Here is a 21,592-nt window from a genome sequence, read left to right on the forward strand (position 1 = left end):
TTGGTGTTACAGAAATTAACCACCTTCTGGTTTTCTATTCAGAGTTGATTTGGGATTGAAACCAGTTTTTCAGAAAACAGGTGCTTTTATCAATGCTCATTATTAGCATTTCAGGCATAAAAGCTTAACATTCAGTGAAACTAAAGCATAGGTACTCAATTCCCTTTGTATCCATTTGAAAAATTGACTAAGTAGACCCCAAAAAAGACAACGAAGACTTTACTAGTATAGAATTGATTGGTAGGGGATTGACATTTTGTGTAATTAAGTAAGGACAATGTAAGTATGATTTGAGTTTTAAATTTTTTTTTAACGTTTATTTATTTTTGAGACAGAGAGAGACAGAGCATGAATGGGGGAGGGTCAGAGAGAGAGGGAGACACAGAATCTGAAACAGGCTCCGGGCTCTGAGCTGTCAGCACAGAGCCCGACGCGGGGCTGGAACTCACGGACCGTGAGATCATGACCTGAGCCGAAGTCGGACGCTTAACCGACCAAGCCACCCAGGCGCCCCTGAGTTTTAAATTAATGTTAGATTGGTGGTATTTTAGCAGCTGGTCAGTGTTTCACTTTGGTGTTGACCTTTCCTCCTTGCATTTATTCAGATATTTAGGTATTTTTTCCACTAATTTTATTCATTTGAAAACATTTTAGGTATGCCCTACTATATATTTTATACAACAAGTTAGTTTTCTGATCTATTATGATAAGAAAAGAAGTATATTTAATACTTTTTAGCAAATTAAATGAATTTTTCCTTGTATCAACTTGTAGCATAAAGCTATTATAGATACCGTATGCTATTTTACTATTTTTCATGTACTATTTTTTCATGTACTATATTTTTCATGTACTAAAATAGTACTATTTACTATTTTACTATTTTTCATTCATACTATTTTATATATGAATAAAATACTGATTGTGAAATGTTTGCCAACGTTGGGAAATCTTCCAATTTTGACCACCTGTAATTTTTAAAATCGTCAACAAGGTAAAAATTGTAGAACATCAGGATATCTAGAGACCATATACAGAGCTGTTGTGCTACCCCTTTAGTGGCTGTTGCAAAACAGCATTACACACCATTCAGATATTATCTTATTAGATTCTGTCATCGGCTTGTGAAATTAAAACTTTAAAATATATCTGAATAGAATTAAACCTCACCCCAGCTGTTGAGAGGGCAGAAAGAGTTTTTGCTAAACCAAGGCATGAGCTTCCAAGGTGAGCTGGGCTATGATTTCTCATGAAACTTCTCTCAGGGCATAAGTGATTGGTAGTGATGACTTCTGATGACAATTCTGTTACCTCGTTTTATGTAGGTTTTATGGCCAGAGCCTCTCTCTTTGTAGCCACTTCAAACAAGCTGGCATAACTTTCAGATAATTGTTTTTTTCACAGAAATGTTGCCAAGTATGCATGTTCTGTTTCTTATGATAATGTGAAGTGCATCTCTCTAAGAAAGGTGACCTTGGTGAGATTTACTCTAGCACAATAGTTGACAATAATCACAATTTATTTTCATCTTTTGACCAAGATGAAAAAAATTATTAAATGAATGATGAGTATTAAGGGGGCTTCAGGCCTATGAAGGGGAACATGACCAACTGTCTTCTGGAATAATACCAGAATCCTTTGGGAGTAGAGCATCTTTTTCACTTTTGATTAAGGAAACTGAAGAGCTAAGGGGGAACTAATATTGTTTACTATGTACCAGATGCTTGTCGATGCTCTCTCATTTTGTGCTCCTAGTTACCTTTTTAAAAGTTGATGTTTTTACAAATTTACAGGTGAGAAAACAAAGGTCCAGAAGGGTTAAGTAATTTCCTGGATGTCAGACAGCTAAAAGGTGTCGGGTCGGAATGTCTGGTTTTTAACAGTCATGAAGTGAGAAGTAGACGTTTCTTTAATATTCTTATATCAACATCTTTAACCATGAATAGTGACGTATTTGTATGGTTTTTAAATAAAGGACAGTAATATAAAGTAGGAATTATTCTTAGTCATTTCAACAGATTTCCCTTATTTTTATTGCCCAAATAAGTAGGAAATGTTAGATATAGTAAATGAGTTTATAGTTATTATCATACTCTAGGGAAATATTTATTTCAAATGAGAACTTAACCGTTATTGTGAGATTATAAGTATTTACATTTATTTCCTCATTTCCTAGTTCATAAGACCATAACTGTTTGGGTATGTAATGAGTTAAAAAAATTTTAAATGTTGTTGGCTTTAAGAAACTTTACCTAAGTAACTGACAGACAGTTAAAAACAATTCAGCAAGGTGAATAGAAGAGAATAGGTTGTATAAGCCCTGTCATGAGGCTTAAGGTCTAATTAAGATAAACACCTGCATAAACAAATTTAAGTTAATAATGCATACCCCTATCTGGTGGAAGGAGAGTAATTCAGGGATCAGTGTTATATTGGGTTAATCAGTAAAAGCATCCTGGAGAAACTAAGCTTTTTTTCTCTGTAGGAAATAACTATTCATACTCAGTTGTGTGCCTGATTAGAAAGACTGTTGCAGTCTTCAACTGTGCAGCAGGCAGTGACTTCAGTTAGGTGCAGCCATTGTACTTTCTAAAGGAAAAGTAAGTGTTAGATCCCATATCTAAAGGAAAAGGTTAACAGTTAGATCCTTGTTGTTCCAAGTGTGGTCACAGGACCTGCAACACTAGTATCACCTCGAGCTTATTAGAAGTAGAGAATCGCAGGCCCCACTCTGAAACTACTGATTCTTAATTTGCATTTTAACAACTGTCCAGGTGATTCCTATGTTTATTAAGGTTTGAGAGGCACTGTTTAGGTCCTGATCTTGATATGTTCTCTTTGAAATGCAGAAGTTATTTCCTAACTGTTTCCATTTTCTACAGTGACATATTTCGTGTGTACTCAGTTGAAACTTGTCAGGAATGATGCTCAAGTACCTAAACTGCTTTACCTAACCACTACAAATGAGAGCCGAGTGTTTCTTACTGGTGAGCAATTTGTTTATATTTTATTGGAGATGTAATATATTTTCTACTGACTAAGTTAACTTTTACATTAAAACATTTGACCACAAGATAGCTTTATTTTAATTTCCTTAATCATTGCGAGAATGGTTTAACAAAGAATATTTAGCCCATGAAATATATTGCTTCTGAATTATTTATGACTGAAGCAATGATTTTCTGACTCACTGGAGAATTGCTTTGATGTCCTTTGGTTAACTTTTAATTCCTACCTGTTGTAAGGTAGATAATCATTAATTGCTTGATAGATTGAAGACTGTTAGGCCCTATATCACAATATGGATACAATTAACTGTTTTTAAATACTAACTAAAAATATGAATCAGATTTTGGTCCCTGATCTCAAATTTTACTTACATAGCAAGAAGTCTCACTAGTTGTCTACAAGTACATTATTTTTCTCTATTCTTTCTGATAACAGGGTCAAAACAATAAAGATAAAAGGTTCCAAATGAGTAAAGAAATAGTGTGGTGTGTTTACTAAAATACTACCGTGTTAATCATTAAGAAATTTGTCAATAGAAGAATCCTAGGAAGGATGTAATACACGTCTTTGTCAATACTTCCTTTTATAAATACTAACAATATCAGATATAAATGGCACTGTTAAGTATGTTTTAAGAACATGAATTTAAATGCTGACCTATATTATAGGCTATTCAGTTTCAACATGATGCCATACCTTTAGGTGAATACATGATTTAAAAATCAATTTTTAAGAAGACGCCAACCATTTTGATAGTTAGAAAAATCCAGATTATTAGTTTTTTTTGTTATGACTTTTCAGTATCCTATAGATAGCTACACTTTAGTCCACTTAAACTCTAGTATGTCTGATTTCCTTCTCAATTTAGGATTGGTTTAGTGTCTGATAATTTTTGTATACATATCAAGTATAATCTGCTACACAGTGAATAAGTGAACTTGACTTCTTTTCTTGGTGACATAAGAGACTATTGTAATATTAAACTGTTTTTATACAAAAAAATCCTTTATTACAGCAATTTTTTTTCTCATTTTTTGGTTTTACCCTTCTTACAAAAGGTCACAGAGGCCAGCCATACACCAACGATATCAAGGTAAAAAATTTTATTCATTGGATTAAAACAAGGACTGATTCTGAGGAAGTGAGGACTACTGTTATTGGTGGATATTACCCCTATCCACCAGTGCCAGAGACATTTTCGAAGTATAGTAATTCTGTCAAAGGTACTAAGTAATTGCTAGTTATGTATATGTTTATGTGCTATGTATATGTATACCATAACGTGTAACAACACTCACTGATAAAAATTTTGTCTTTATTAAGACCTAAAAATACATGTGGTGACTCCTAAAGGTTAATACTTGGATTTTATTAGATTAGAATAAGGGAGAACATAGATGATGACTAACTGGGCATCATATCTTGATTTAATGTTACTGAGATCAAATCTGACTTTAATAGATCCCAATTCCTAGGACATTACATAGAGAGACGAAAGATATCAAAGGAGACACTGGATAATTTGATGTCAAGATACTGACACTGTATTATGTTACTCTTGTGGAATGATACATATTGGATGTTACACAATTGAGCACTACCTTTAAATAAAAATGACACCAAAATAAATTAGATGCAGAACAAGTACTGATAAAAGGCCTAACATTAATTTATTTTAGAAGAATTAGATATGATGGTTGAAAAGTTTAAAATAAATGCATTCTTTTTTTTAAGCTGTGGGATAATTGCATGGTTCGGGGGAAAAAAAGAGAAACTTTAAAATACTAACCTATCATCATCTAAATACTGGCATCATCTTGTACTTCATTATGCCAGCAATACATAGTATATGGTTGTATATATTAAAATGTGTGTTTCTGGGGTGCCTGGGTGGCGCAGTCGGTTAAGCGTCCGACTTCAGCCAGGTCACGATCTCGCGGTCTGTGAGTTCGAGCCCCGCGTCAGGCTCTGGGCTGATGGCTCAGAGCCTGGAGCCTGTTTCCGATTCTGTGTCTCCCTCTCTCTCTGCCCCTCCCCCGTTCATGCTCTGTCTCTCTCTGTCCCAAAAATAAATAAACGTTGAAAAAAAATATATATATATAAAATGTGTGTTTCTGTGCACTTTATAGCTTGAAATATGTAAATTACAATTGACCCTTGAACAACACAGGTTTGAACTATACAGATCCACTTCTATGCAACTTTTTCAGTAAATATACATACAGTACTATAAATGTTTTTTCTGATGATTTTTTAAATAACATTTTCTTTTCTCTAAGTTACTTTATTGTATGTGCTTATCAGCTGTATGTTGTCAATAAGGCTTGTGGTCAACGGTAGTCTATTAGTATAGTTTTGGGGGAGTCAAAAGTTATACATGGATTTTGGTCTGCATGGGATTTGGTTCCCTTAACTCCCATGTTGTTCAAGGGTCAGCTGTCCATTCAGTATGTAAAATTTCTGTTTAAAATCAAGACTCCAGGCCAGAAAACTGTATCACAGTTTAACTGATAAGTATATTTTGCCTATTTTATAAAAATTACATAAGGGATGATGCCAAGTATAAAAAGAAATCTCACAAATTTAACTTATGTAGCAAGTTTATGATTCCATACTGTAAAATGACATTGCAAATCTAATTCTTATTTTTATTATTTCAGTTCTTTAAAACTTACAGTTTCTTTGGAATTATTCTTTTGCAGTTGAGTCGCTCTTGACAGCTATAAGTGAAGTGAGGAAGGAGATTGAAGACTTGCAGTATAGGGAACAAAAGCGCATTGCAATTCAGGGGATAATTACTGTTATAAAGTATATCCCCCATGCCAGTGCAACTGAAAATGCCTCAGCATCAGAAACACTTCGGGTATGGTGCCAGAGAATTAATAGTATATCTTTGAAAGCACTGTGTTCAAAATTACAATCAGTACCTTGTACGTTTTATTCTGAACTCACATGTATTGACTCTTAATGATGGTAAACCTCAGAAAAAAAATCATTTATGTTTTTTTGTTTATTTCCTTTTTCTATCATTTATTTTGGAGCAGGCTGAGCTAAAGGTCGCAGCCTCTGATATTTGCCAAGGCCCTCAAAACTTGGTGTCTTGTTTTTGCTTTGTGCATAATTGAATCCCATTGTGATTCTCTTTATTTAAATTCCCAGGTGGTATATATGATTATTCCATTCCTTTTGTCCAGGCCAGAGAACTATAGGAACACTTTCACAGGAAGTTTTTACCTTTATATTTGGCATGGCAGTCTCACCCAGATTTTGTAAGAGGTAGCAATGACTTTGGTATGATAAAGGTTCTAGTAGAAAAGGCTACTACTGGAATCTAGGCACAATCAAGACAAATAAGTTAATTTTTTCCCTGAATTTATCTTTGTAAAAATTATTTCTAAGGTTTATATTCATGGAAATAAGTATTGAATTCAATTTTTCAGTTATACAAGCATAAGAAAAACTTTTGTTTATCTTCCTTTAAAAAAATGTTTAATACCAGTTGCATTAATTAGGATAAATATAATCCTATCTATAAATTAGCTTTATAAAAAGCACTTTTATGTTGTAAAATGTTGTCATAAATCTTAAGATTATAAAAAAATGGGTAAACTAAAATTATACAGTCTTTTAAGAAAAATAATTTTTTTAATTAGTTTAAAATGTTTTCTCTGAATTTTTGGTTTTAGAATGCTAACCGACCCTCAACATCCCAAGCAACTAGAAGAGAAAATCAAAGTCAGGAAAGAGATAATAATAAACAATATCAAGATGATGATCCTATGGGCTCTCAGTATTTTCCAGCTACACATGAAAGTTTGAGCCCTACCAAGAAAAAAAGAATTCTGCAAGGGCCATGTGCCAAATTGTAAGTCATTTGTATTAAGTATACACATAGCATATTAATTTTTTTGGCTTATTTCTACCCTGTAAAATGACCAATTATACTAGAAGTGGTATTAGTTTTCTAGGGCTGCTGAATTCCAAGATCAAGATACTGGCAGAGTGACTTCCTTCTGAGGGCTGTGAGGAAGAATCTGTTCCATGCCTCCCCCCTAGCTTCTGGTGGTTACTGGAAATCTTTGGCATTCCTTGGCTTCTAGAAGCATCACTCCAATCTCTGTCTTCACCTTCACATGGAATTTTCCCCTGTGTGTGTATCTGTGTTCAAATTTTCTCTTCTTGTAAGGACACCAGCCATATTAGATTAGGGATGTACTCTGGAGTACTGATCTACTCCAGTAAGATCTCATCTTAAGCAATTATATCTTCTATGATCCTGTTTCCAAATAAGGTCACATTCTGAGGGTTGTTGAAAATGTAATTGGTTATATATTAGTCCTACTGGTATTTAGTAGGGACATAATTCAGCCCATAATAGTCTGCCATCTGGTCCCTAAAAATCCATATCCTTTTCACATGTAAAATACATTCAACCCATAATAACATCCCAGAAAGTCTTAAACCATACCACCATCAACTCTGAGTCTAAACTCTCATCTAAGCATCATCTAAATCATATACGGATCAAGTGCAGAGTGATTCATCCTGGGGCAAAATTCTTTGCATCTGTGAGCCTGTGAAACTAGACCTGTTTATCTGTCCAAAACACAACAATGGGACAAACATAGGATAAGCATTCCCATTTCAAAAGGGAGAAGTTGGAAGGGAAGGGGGTCATGAGTCACAAGCAAATTGAAAGCCTAGTAGTATCAGGACTTTACCCTCAGGATCATTGTCCCATTTCTTGAAGGATAACACATGATCACAGCTGAATATCTCTTATCAACTCATTTCCTGAATAGAATCCTAGACAGCCCTTTCTTCATTTCATCCTACCTACGTCCCTTTCAGTCCAAGCTAGTAGCATGCCTACTGAGATGATTGATTAGATCCACAAATCACAAACCTAATCTCTTGGGCAAAGGACTGTCCAACAATACCTTTGGTGTTCCCTCCAGAGGAAGCTTTCTAATTTTTTGCAGTATAGATAAGCTGAGAATTTTCCAAATATCAAAGCTCTGGTTCCTTTTTTGTTAATTTTATTTTCAATTTCTCTCTCCCTTCTTGTATTTTACTGTAAGCAATAAGGAGAAACGAGGCTGCGCCTTCACCACTTTCTTAGAAATTTCTTCACCTAAATATGCAAGTTCATTGCATACAAGTTTCACCTGCCATTCAGCACAATTCAGCCAAGATTTCTGCTGCTTCATAACAAGGATCACCCTTCATCCAGTTTCCAATAACCCATTCCTCATTTCTGTCTGAAACCTAACCAGAAGTACTTCTTACATTCATATTTCTAGCAACATTCTGTTCATAACGATATATGTATTCTCCAAGACAACAAGTTTTCTCTACAGCTCTCTTCCTTCTGAGCCCTCAACAAAGTCTCCTTCAAAATCCATATTTCTACCGACATTCTCTTCAAGAAAATCTAGACTTTTTCTAATATTCACCTCAAAACTCTTTCAGCCTCCAGGTAATACTCAATCCCAAAGCCACTTCCCCATTTTAAATTATTTGTTACAGTAGTGCTCCACTGTACTGGTGGTAGTGCTGGTAACCAAAATCTGCATTAATTTTCTAGGGCTGCTATAATGAAGTACTACAAACTGTATGGCTTAAACAATGGAAAAGTACTGTCTCACAGTTCTGTAAGCTAGAAGACCAAGATCAAAGTGTCCACAGGGTCAGTTTGTTTTAAGGACTTTGAGAAGGAATCTACCCCTTGCTTTTCCCCTAGCATCTGTTGGTTTGCTGGCAATCTTTGTCATTCTGTGGCTTGTAGAAATATCACCCCCAATCTGTGTCTATGTCTAAATTCTCCCTTTTCAAAAGGACATCATATACATTTGATTAGGGGTCTACCCTACCCCAGTATGACTTTAACTTAACTAATTTATATCTTCAGTGAAATTATATCCAAATAAGATTACATTCTGAGGTACTGGCAGTTAGGACTTCAACAGGAAATTTGGAGGAGATACAATTCAACCCATAACAGAAGCCCTCTTACCTGCTACACTCGGCATGGGCTAAGTGACAATGAGTTTAAAAGGAGGAATTACAAACAATACATTTTAAGTATTTTACTTGAATTTAAAATATTACAGCTTACATTTGTCCACCAGTTATCTAAGCATGAATCTTTCCTATATAAAATTCATCCACTATGAATCATAAATGATTAACAGATTTGATTTTTCTAAAGTAGAAGGATAACCAAGACAAAGATTAAGGAAGTTTCCTTCTAATCCTAGCTTTCTAAATTTTTCTCATGAATGTGAGTTGAATTTTGTCAAATGTTTATACTGAATCTGTTGATCTGTTGAGTTTTATTTTCTTTTCATGTAGGTAATTAAATTAATTTTTTGAGTATTGGATCATCCATGCATTCCTAGAATGAGTGTTACTACTTTTTTAAATGTTTAGAATTAATGTTCAATGAAACTATCTGGATCAGAGGCTTTTTTGGGAAGATTCTGATTTAATTTTTCTAATAGATTTTAGAATATTAATATTTTCTATTCCTTTATCAGTTTTATTTTTCAAAGAATTTGATATTTACCTCTACATTGTAATATTTTTGGTATAAAATTATTCATAAGATCTTTTTGTCTTATATTTCTGTACAATCTATATTAATGTCCCCTTTTAACTCCTGATACTTGTAATTTGTGTTTTCTTTTTTTCTGAATCAGTGTTGCTATTCTTTTTCTAGCTACTTGAGCTAGATACTTAAGTCTTTGAATTTTGGCTCTTCTTTTCTAATATATGCATCTAATGCTGTATATTTCTAGGCACTGCTTTAGCTACCTACTACTTCAATTTTCAGGTAATTAAAAACATTTTTTAGTTTTCCGTGTGATTCTTCTTTGACTCATGGGGAAGTGTATAGTTTAATTTCTAGTCACTTGAGGATTTCTAGTTAACTTTTTTGTTATTTACCTCAGCTTATCCACTCTGGAAAGAGAAAATATTGTGGATTATTTTCATCCCTCGAAATGTGTTGACTTTCCTTAAATTGATCACATGGTCAGTTTTGGTAAATGCTTCATATGTACCCGAAAATAATGTGAATTCTTTCAATGTTGGATACAGTGTTCTATTATGTAAATTAGGTCCAAGGATATTGATTGTGTTGATTATATCTTTTGTATCCTTACTTATTTTCTGTCTGCTTTTTCCATCAACTGAGACAGGTGTGTTAACATCTTCCACTATGATTAAAGATATATTTCTCCTGTTCTGTTTTTGTTTAATATATATTGGAAATATGTTACTGGATACATATTTAGAATTGTGGTATCTTCCTGATAGATTGCTCTCTTTGTTACTATGAAATTTTCTTTATCTCTCACAGTGTTTTCTGCCTCAAAGTCTGCTTTGTCTAATGCTAATATACCTGTAGCAATTGCCTTTTTATTAGGCCTTTAACAGTATATTCCATCCATCTTACTTTGAACCTGTGTCTTCGCATTTAAGGTTGTCACTTTTAAGTAGCATGTAATTGGTTTTTTAATCTTATATAGCAATCGTTGTCTTTTACTTAAACTATTTGTTCCCTGTATTAGTGAAATTAGTGATATATTTGGGTTTATATCAATTTTTGTACTGCTTAATCAAATAGTTTTAATTATTCAGTTTCCCTTCTTTTGGTTACATGTTGTTGAGTGGTTGCTCTATAAATTACAGTCTGAACACTTAATTTATTGTAGTTAAATACAAATTATTTTCCTATATTCCTGATAATGCTAGAACCTTAGAACACTTTAACTCCATTTATAACCATTTTAATTATTTTTGACTTGGAGGAATCTAAGATTCAGAAAAGATAAAATATAGCATTTATACATGTGCATATGTATATTAAGTACTTTTAATTTCTTTGCATGAGACACTTTCTAAGACTTCAATAATATTAATTATAATCCTGTTACGCAGATGAGGGAATGGCATTTTTTAGCATCTGCATGACTTTTATCTAAGGTTGATAAGTTCATGAAAAGGACAAGGTTAGAGTATAACTTTCAGCCTGTGACATAATTCTATACTATTCTGCCCCTACCCAGCATATGCAGTATTCTATTCTTTTAGCTCTTTTCCCTTTCTTCCTCTGTTTATTTTTCTATACTTTTTATCTTTTCACTTTTCATTTCTCTTTTTTTGTTTCCTCAGTTGATACCCATTGATATTGTATACCTCCACTTCTGTCATTTAGCCCCTCACCTTTAAGACATTTATGTCATACAAATTACATATTCCAGTAAAAATCTCCTAAGCCACTTTTTTAAAACTTCTGTACAATATAATAATGCTACTAGGGTTTTGGAAACTATTTCATCTAATTTGTTTCAGATGGAAAAAGTCACTTCCTAATCACATGTATTAAAAAGTAGATACATGCTGTTAAAGGATCTTAAGATACATGTAATTTAACTATTTTTTTAGTTAGATTACTTTCACAGTTGATGTTTTCAGCTTTCTAATTTCTGGAGATACCAAATTTTTGATGATTAAAAAAAGGTAAAATTACAACTATAATTATGCCTTTATTTGCTGGGGTTTAAAGGTAAAGAAATGGGTGCGTTCTTCCTTCATGAAAGCTGCTTCTTTTTAGTTCATTAATATATCTCACTAGCAAAGTAACAAATACTACCATTGTAAGAAAAAAATCCATTGATAAAATACGTTGAGCAATATTATGGTGGCATTCAACAATATGACATTTCTGTTTTACTTTATGCTTTTAGTTGTGGAAATAAAACAATAGAAAAATCTCATCACAGGAATATGCTAATAGCCCACAAGATGGAAATCTTTCCTTATAAAAGTAGGCTTCTCCTCAGTTTCAAAATAAGATACTTCCCTTTTCCTCCATTTATTTCAGTTCAATAAAATGTTATTGAGTAGATATTCTATAGAGATACAAAAATAAATAAAGTCTATACTTTTGTAGACCTTATAGCAGAGCTTATAGCAGAATCTGGTGGGAAAGACAGACTCATAAGCCTGTAAGGTGATGAATGCTATGATAGACGTTTATTTCTGGTGCTATGACAGCATGTACAAGGAGCAGTGAGTCTTGACTAAAGATCAAGGATGGCTTCTTTTAGGAAATAATGCTGGAGTTAAATTTCGAAAGAGGAATACGAACTGGAAGGAGCGTAAGCCTTGTAGAAAACTTTGAATTGAAGCTAGAGAATTAGGCCAGATGGTTTCCCAGAATATTTGAACAAAGCAACCATGAAAATAGGCCATTGAACTAATTTTTAAATTTCTGTCCAAAAGAATGAAATATATACACACACATATATATATATATATATATCCATCTTTCATTGAAATTTAACAAAGGTAAATACTTCCTTTTGTGGGATTCTCCTTATTAAAAGAATATTTAAATCTACTGAAGTATTTGAATTATGTTATATATGCATGTTTATTCATAATATGAATATATGCTCCTTAATTTTTTAATGCAGTGCTTTAAGAAACTAAACCTATACAATTTCTAAATTTTTTGAGTTGGAATAAATTCTGAATGGACCAATTAGTTTTTTTTTTCATTCAAGTCTCTTTTTGTAACTATTGGTTATCCTTTTTTTATCTTTTGTAGAATTCCTGTACCTCAGCCAGAAACTTCTGCACAAAGAGGAAATAGACCTGACACACCAAACATTTTCCAACGTATGTTGCTTTGATGATGTTGATTATTATTTTTGAAATCTTTATGGAACATTATTATATACAGATTACTGTTTGCTTTGATTCTGCATTCTTTGTGTCATGCCTATGTTTAGCACGATAGAAGTACTTTAAATAGATATATAGATAGTTGTTTTTCTTTTGTTTTTTATTTATATTAGTTTAGGTCCTTGTCAAAATCCTGGTCCCAACTTTAAAATAATTTGGTATCATCACCAAAGTGGAAGTAAATGTAAACAAACCTATACTTAGCAATTTGTTTATTTGACAGTATGTCCTGTCAGATATACTGTTTTTAATTGCCAGAAGAATAAAGTAGGAAGTTTAAATTTTATTTGAAAATAAATATAGGTAAAGCTTAAATAAATATAGGTAAAGCTTTCTTTGCTATTGGGTTGACTGGTTTGAATATTTGGCTCATTTCTGAAGTAATTTTGTAGGGCAATTTAGTGCCTCAGAGTGATTGGTTTAAATCTGGTCTTATAAGGGCTCATCTCGCTGGACTAGACTTTTTAACACTTTGTCTTTCGTGCTTTTTGAGTTATTCTTTATTTTTTTAATGTTTGTTTATTTTTGAGAGAGAGAGAAAGAAAGAGTGAGAGTGGGGGAAGAGCAGAGAGAGACAGAGACACAGAATCTAAAGCAGGCTCCAAGCTCTGAGCTATCATCACAGAGCCTGACGCGGGGCTTAAACTCACAAGCAATGAGATCATGACCTGAGCTGAAATCGAACGCTCAACTGACTGAGCTACCCAGGAGCCCCTTGAGTTACTCTTATTTTGCGGTTGATTTCTTGTCAGTCTGGCAGATTAAAAGCCCACGAAAGGGTCTGAAGTCTGCATCCCCCCCAAAAATTAAAGCATAGAGAATAAGGGGAAAATCATTATACTATAAATATATGACAAAGCTCAGAGCAAGAATGAAAAATCCTTGAGTGCTAGAAATAAAACATTTTAAATTTAGCAGTGAGTAGGAACTAAAATTAAAACTGCTCTTGGGCATTTCAGAACTAGATAGAGGCCTGAATGATTATAGGCTGAGGTATAATAACTATATGGCAAGGAGAGTCCAGACCACAGGCCTCCTGCATGTGAAGTAGAACTAAAATAAAGTTGGAAGGTTATGAAGGACCAGAGAAAGTATGTCCATTGGTGTGGGGAAGTATCAAGGAGCTTTCTTTATCCTCTGGACAATAGTTAGGAAAAAGTCACCTGGGAGAAATTGGAATCTTAGACCTGTGCAACGTGGAGGTGTGGTCACAGTTCAATGGACTATGATGGTGAGGACACTGAGCTAAGGAGTTAACAGTAATATCTGATCTCAAATCAGTGAAAACCTTAAGGTCTTGACAAGGGTAGGTGTGAAACTGCCTCAAAGAGGCATCTTATAACCTAGGGTATTTGGGACTCCCATAGAAAATGTAGAGAATTCATGATTTAAAAAATTACAGATTTGCCAAGAAAATGAACTACTTTGAGGCAATGTGATCAGATGTAATCTGTAGGGAAAATTTATAGCCTAGGAACTAGAAATACGAAACCAATCAGAAAGAGGCTTTCAAGTAAATACATGTTTAAAAGGTTAAAGGAGTGAATAGAAACCATAAGTTATATATTTACAATGGGTTGAAGAGGAAGCAAATGTAGATGAAGAGAGAATTAGTACATTTGGAAGATAGGTACAGAGGAAATCACACCAGAGATAGTTAAAGAGTTTGGCAAGGTAAAAGAAAAGAATAATGTATGTAACCGAACAAAGATCACACTCCCAATATTATTGAAATGTGTGTAATTAATTAGTAAACATCTGGGAAACTGCCATGGTGGATAGGGTGAGAAGGTTCAATTTATATCTAATAAAAGTTCCAGGAAGACAGAATAATCAAGAAGAATCAATATTTGAAGGATACATTTTCAAAATTAAGGATTATATATTAATCATTAGGTTGAAGGATCACAATGAATCCTGAGCAGAAGAATTAAATTCATATGCAGATGCATCGTAGTGAACCTGCACTGCATCACAGATAGTAAATATCTTAAAACTGCCAGAAAGAGGGGCGCATGGGTGGCTCAGTCAGTTACGCGGTTAAACGTCTGACTTCAGCTCAGGTCATGATCTCATGACTTGTGAGTTTGAGCCCCATGTCGGGCTCTATGCTGACAGCTCAGAACCTAGAGCCTACTTTACATTCTCTGTCTCTGTCTCTGTCTCTCTCTGCCTGTTCCCTGCTCGCTCACTCTCTCAGATATAAAAATTAAAAAAAATTTAAATCTTAAATTGCCAGAAAGAAAACACATATTCATCTACAAAAGAAATATAATTAGACTGGAAGATTTCTTACCAGCAACAATAGATGCCTTAGATAATGGAAAATGTCTTCAAAATCTTGAAAGAAAATGTTTTCCAACCTAGAATTCTATGTCTATCTAAACAAACTTTGAGGGTGAAATATATATACTTTTAGATATTCAGAGACTGTGAGAGTTATTACTCATTGTCTCAATGAGAGTTACTAAAGAATTAAACCAAATAAGTATCCAAATGTGAGAAGAATTTATGAGGAAAGAAGTTGGTGAAATATTGGTAAATATAACTAAAAATAGGCAGTGAAAATTAATAACTATGGTAAATAATTTCATGTGATTTGAAACAAAGTAAAACTAAAATACTATTTAAAATAAGATAGGTGGGAAGATGAGAAAGCATTGTTAGGTCATTTTCTTTATGGAGAAAGGAAGTGATTGGTGAACTGTAGGCTTTATAATTTCAAACATGAAAGTTAAATTTTTAAGGGCATGCTGAAAGAATAGGTATAGGGGGTATAATTTTCAAAGCAGCACAGAAAAAAAGGGGAATTGTGAAAATTTGATCAGGACAATGGAAGGTAGGAAAGAAGGAAAGAAAACGCATGATTAAGAAAAACCACAAAATTATATAGCACAAATAATTCCAAATACACCAACAATTTCAACAAATGAAAACATGTTAAGCTTTCATGCATCAGTTTTAAAAATTAATCTAGTTATATGCTGCATATAAGAGACACACTTGGGGCACCTGGGTGACTCAGTCGGTTGAGCATCTGACTCGATTTCAGCTCAGGTCATGATCTCACAGTTCATGAAATTGAGCCCCACATCAGGCTCTGCAGGGCCTGCTTGGGATTCTCTCTCTCCCTCTCTCTCTTTCTGCCCCTCCCCTCCCCATGCATGTGCTCTTTTTTGTCAAAATAAACTTATATATAAAATATATATACATATATATTATATATATATTATATAAACTTATATATATTCTCAATTTTGATGTTTTCACTGAAAAATAACAAAAATGTAAACTTCGTAGTTTATATAGAAGTAAAATGTATGACCACAAGATCTCAGAGGCAAGAGGGGATATGGAGATAATACTGTTATGAAGTACTTATACTGTATGCATGAAGTGGCATAACATTGCTTGGATATAATAAGTTAAAGTTGTATGTTATAAACCCTATAGCAACCACTAAAAAAGGGCATTGCTAATAAGTCAATGTTAGAGCTAAATGGAATTATTTTTTAATATATTCAATCCAAGAGAAGGCAGGACAAGAGAAAAAGGGACATAAAGAAGAAATTTGTCAAATAGAAAAAAATAGCAAAATAACAAATTTAAGCCTTGTATTGTTAATTACATTAAACTAAATAGTATGAACACCCAATAAAGAAGCAGAGATTATCATATTGGATGAAAAAGTAAGAGCCAGCTATATACTATCTAAAAGAGACCCACTTTAAATTTAAAGACGCAATATAAAAAGATGGAAAATATATATATAGCATGAAAAAGAAAACTGGAGTGGCTATACTTACCAAAGTAGATTTCAGAGCAGGGAGTAAAGAAGAATATTATACTGTTTACAATTGTCGAGGAAAACATGCCAATCCTAAATGTGTAGATACCTTACAATAAAGCTTCTAGGTAAATGGCAACTGACAAATTGAATGGAGAAACAGACAAATCCACAATTATGTTTAAGGACTTTAACATCCCTTTCCCAAGAATTGATAGGAAAAACTAGACAGTAAATCAGTAAGAATATATAACATTATCAACCAACTTGACGTTATATTTATAGAACACTCTACCTAATAATGGCAGAATACATATTCTTTTCAAGTACACATGGAACATTTACCAAGATTAACCATACTGTGGCCATAAAAAAAGTTTCAATATGTTTAAAGGAATCTAATGGTATGTTAACTAACTTATATTTAAATAAAATTTAAAAAAAATCTAATGGAGAAAATCAAACCCAAATTAAACAGACGGAAAATCTATATGTCATCAATTCCAAGATATCCATTTTTGCATATTTTAACATCTCTGATACTGGGATGCACATTCCAAAATGAATTATACATCATTATTTAATTGGCAATCTATTTTTTTAGTGGCACATGAAATAATGACATGTTTTAAAATTTGAAGCATTTTATTGTATTTTTAAATATTTTATTTTTAAGTAATTCAAATCCCAATATCAAGAGTCACATGTTCTACTGACTAAGCCAGCCAGACACCCCTATACCATTTTAGAGTCAGTAAAATATGAGAATAAAATTACAAACAAATTAGTGAAATATAAAACAAAAAAGAGAATAGTGGAACCTAAAGCTGGTTCTCTTAAGAGATTTACACAGTAGAGAAATCTCTAGCAATACTGACCAAGAATAAAAAAGAAAACTACAGGGGTGCCTGGGTGGCTCAGTCGGTTAAGCGTCTGACTTCAGCTCAGGTCACGATCTCACAGTCCGTGAGTTCGAGCCCCGTGTCGGGCTCTGGGCTGATGGCTCAGAGCCTGGAGCCTGCTTCCAATTCTGTCTCCCTCTCTCTCTGCCCCTCCCCCGTTCATGCTCTGTCTCTCTGTCTCAAAAATAAATAAAAATTAAAAAAAAATTTAAAAAGAAAACTACAAATGAACAGTTGTAGTAATGAAAGAATATAAAACTTATAACTGTTTTTAAAACTACAAGAGGGTATTATAATTTAATTTGTGCACATTTCTAAGAATGTCCAAAGCCAAACTATTTATTTTTCATAGATACATATATAGGAATCTATTCTGGAATGGAAAGATATATAGGTAATTAATGACATTAGTTGTCTCTAGGGGAGGAAAGAAGAGAATGTGGCCAGGAAGGGTAAAGAAAGGTGATTTAAAACTCATCTTAAGTGTTCTGTTTATTTTATTATTTTATTATATTTTATCTGAAGCATCCTGATGTGAGCAAACCAAATTCAAATAGTTTATGAGACCATGGAAAAATTTGACCACAATATTTGATAATACATTAAAATTATTATTATTAATAGTGTTATGATATCATGTTTTTTAAGAAGTCCTTTAAAGATACACGTTGAATTATTTATGGGTAAAATGATATCTCAAAGATTTGCTTTAAAAAGAACAGTAGGTTTGGGAGTAGCATAGAATATACATGAAAGAAGGGTGGCCATGTGGTGATAAATGTTAAAACTGGATGGTAGAATCATGGGGATTCATTTACTCTCCTACCTACTGTTGATGTTTTAAAACTTATACAGTAAAATACATGACAGTATTTGAAGCAAAGATGGCAAAATATAAGTCTGAAAATGTGAATTCTGGGTGTTGGATATACTGGTATTTACTATGGTATTCTATGTATTTTTCCAATTTTTCTGTCTAAAAAATAAAAGATAAGTTTAAAACACTAGAGTATACAGGTGATACTTGAACTAATTCTTAAAAGATGAATAGAGGTTTGTCAAATTAGCTAAGTGTATATAAGCCTACAAGAGTTTTAGCATAGGTACAAAGATAAGACATTTCATGGAAATCTCATGGAACCACCAACTGTTGTGGTGTTGATAGAGTATAAAGTGTAAGACAGGGAGTAGTCTAATGGCTGAAGAAATATTAAAGATTGACATTAATGGAGGACCTAGTATGCCATATGAAGAAACTTGGATTTATCCTTTAGTCACTAAGGGAGAGATTTTGGAAAACATTAAGAGGCAGTATGGCATAATTTGATTTGCATTTTATTTTATTTAACATAAGTAAATGGTAAGTTTTATTTTTTCATTTTTTTAATATGAAATTTATTGTCAAATTGCTTTCCATACAACACCCAGTGTTTACCCCAAAAGGTGCCCTCCTCAATACCCATCACCCACCCTCCCCTCCCTCCCATGCCCCATCAACCCTCAGTTTCTTCTCAGTTTTTAAGAGTCTCTTATGCTTTGGCTCTCTCCCTCTCTAACCTCTTTTTTTTTCTTCCCCTCCCCCATGGACGTCTGTTAAGTTTCTCAGGATCCACATAAGAGTGAAGACATATGGTATCTGTCTTTCTCTCTATGACTTATTTCACTTAACACTCTCCAGTTCCATCCATGTTGCAACAAAGGGCCGTATTTCATCCTTTCTAATTGCCATGTAGTATTCCATTGTGTATATAAACCACAATTTCTTGATCCATTCATCAGATGATGGACATTTAGGCTCTTTCCATAATTTGGCTATTGTTGAGAGTGCTGCTATAAACATTGGGGTACAAGTGCCCCTATGCATCAGCACTCCTGTATCCTTGGGTAAATTCCTAACAGTGCTATGCTGGGTCATAGGGTAGGTCTATTTTTAATTTTTTGAGGACCCTCCACACTGTTTTCCAGAGCGGCTGCACCAGTTTGCATTCCCACCAACAGTGCAAGAGGGTTCCCGTTTCTCCACATCCTCTCCAGCATCTATAGTCTCCTGATTTGTTCATTTTAGCCACTCTGACTGGCGTGAGGTGATATCTGAGTGTGGTTTTGATTTGTATTTCAAAAGAGCGACGTTGAGCATCTTTTCATGTGTCTGTTGGCCATCTGGATGTCTTCTTTAGAGAAGTGTCTATTCATGTTTTCTGCCCATTTCTTCACTGGATTATTTGTTTTTTGGGTGTGGAGTTTGGTGAGCTCTTTATAGATTTTGGATACTAGCCCTTTGTCCGATGTGTCATTTAAAAATATCTTTTCCCATTCTGTTGGTTGTCTTTTAGTTTTGTTGATTGTTTCCTTTGCTGTGCAGAAGCTTTTTATCTTCATGAGGTCCCAATAGTTCATTTTTGCTTTTAATTCCCTTGCCCTTGGGGATGTGGCAAGTAAGAAATTGCTGCAGCTGAGGTCAGAGGTCTTTTCCTGCTTTCTCCTCTAGGGTTTTGATGGTTTCCTGCCTCACATTCAGGTCCTTTATCCATTTTGAGTTTGTTTTTGTGAATGGTGTAAGAAAGTTGTCTAGTCTCATCCTTCTGCATGTTGCTGACCAGTTCTCCCAGCACCATTTGTTAAAGACACTGTCTTTTTTCCATTGGATACTCTTTCCTGCTTTGTCAAAGATTAGTTGGCCATACTCTTGTGGGTCTAGTTCTGGGGTTTCTATTCTATTCCATTGGTCTCTGTGTCTGTTTTTGTGCCAATACCATGCTGTCTTGATGATGACAGCTTTGTAGTAGAGGCTAAAGTCTGGGATTGTGATGCCTCCTGCTTTGGTCTTCTTCTTCAAAATGACTTTGGCTGTTCGGGGCCTTTTGTGGTTCCATATGAATTTTAGGATTGTTTGTTCTAGCTTCGAGAAGAATGCTGGTGCAATGTTGATTGGGATTGCATTGAATGTGTAGATAGCTTTGGGTAGTATTGACATTTTGACAATATTTATTTTTCCAATCCATGAGCAGGGAATGTCTTTCCATTTCTTTATATCTTCTTCAATTTCCTTCATAAGCTTTCTATACTTTTCAGCATACAGATCTTTTACATCTTTGGTTAGGTTTATTCCTAGGTATTTTATGCTTCTTGGTGCAGTTGTGAAAGGGATCAGTTTCTTTATTTGTCTTTCTGTTGCTTCATTATTAGTGTATAAGAATGCAACTGATTTCTGTACATTGATTTTGTATCCTGCGACTTTGCTGAATTCATGTATCAGTTCTAGCAGGCTTTTGGTGGAGTCTATTGGATTTTCCATATATAATATCATGTCATCTGCAAAAAGTGAAAGCTTGACTTCATCTTTGCCAATTTTGATGCCTTGGATTTCCTTTTGTTGTCTGATTGCTGATGCTAACACTTCCAACACTATGTGAAACAATAGCGGTGAGAGTGGGCATCCCTGTTGTGTTCCTGATCTCAGGGGGAAAGCTCTCAGTTTTTCCCCATTGAGAATGATACTAGCTGTGGGCTTCTCATAAATGGCTTTTATGATGTTTAAGTATGTTCCTTCTATCCCGACTTTCTCGAGGGTGTTTATTACGAAAGGATGCTGAATTTTGTCAAATGCTTTTTCTGCATCGATTGACAGGATCATATGGTTCTTATCTTTTCTTTTATTAATGTGATGTATCACATTGATTTGCGAGTGTTGAACCAGCCCCGCAGCCCAGGAATGAATCCCACTTGATCATGGTGAATAATTCTTTTTATATGCTTTTGAATTCGATTTGCTAGTGTTGAACCAGCCCCGCAGCCCAGGAATGAATCCCACTTGATCATGGTGAATAATTCTTTTTATATGCTTTTGAATTCGATTTGCTAGTATCTTATTGAGAATTTTTGCATCCATATTCATCAGGGATATTGGCCTGTAGTTCTCTTTTTTTGCTGGGTCTCTGTCTGGTTTAGGAATCAAAGTAATGCTGGCTTCATAGAATGAGTCTGGAAGTTTTCCTTCCCTTTCTATTTTTTGGAATAGCTTGAGAAGGGTAGGTATTAGCTCTGCTTTAAATGTCTGATAGAATTCCCCTGGGAAGCCATCTGGTCCTAGACTCTTATTTGTTGGGAGATTTTTGATAACTGATTCAATTTCTTCGCT

The 21,592-nt window shown here is 34.0% G+C and overlaps 1 protein-coding gene across 2 annotated transcripts in view; it reads left to right on the forward strand.

Moving 5' to 3' along the window:
• RADX (RPA1 related single stranded DNA binding protein, X-linked) overlaps positions 1–21,592 on the forward strand; it is an 86,669-nt gene that overhangs the window by 26,053 nt on the left and 39,024 nt on the right. The window contains exons 7-11 of one of the 2 annotated variants that reach the window (XM_047082084.1): positions 2,883–2,987; positions 4,068–4,232; positions 5,712–5,872; positions 6,696–6,874; positions 12,629–12,699. In XM_047082084.1, coding sequence (XP_046938040.1) covers positions 2,883–2,987; positions 4,068–4,232; positions 5,712–5,872; positions 6,696–6,874; positions 12,629–12,699 — 681 coding nt within the window. The remainder of the gene's footprint in view (positions 1–2,882; positions 2,988–4,067; positions 4,233–5,711; positions 5,873–6,695; positions 6,875–12,628; positions 12,700–21,592) is intronic. The other variant, XM_047082085.1, reaches the window with a different exon arrangement.

Source organism: Lynx rufus, unplaced genomic scaffold (assembly GCF_022079265.1).
Source record: "Lynx rufus isolate CCGP_SWC_20201006 ecotype Redwood Valley unplaced genomic scaffold, mLynRuf1.p SCAF_19, whole genome shotgun sequence".
NCBI classification, from domain to species: domain Eukaryota; kingdom Metazoa; phylum Chordata; class Mammalia; order Carnivora; family Felidae; genus Lynx; species Lynx rufus.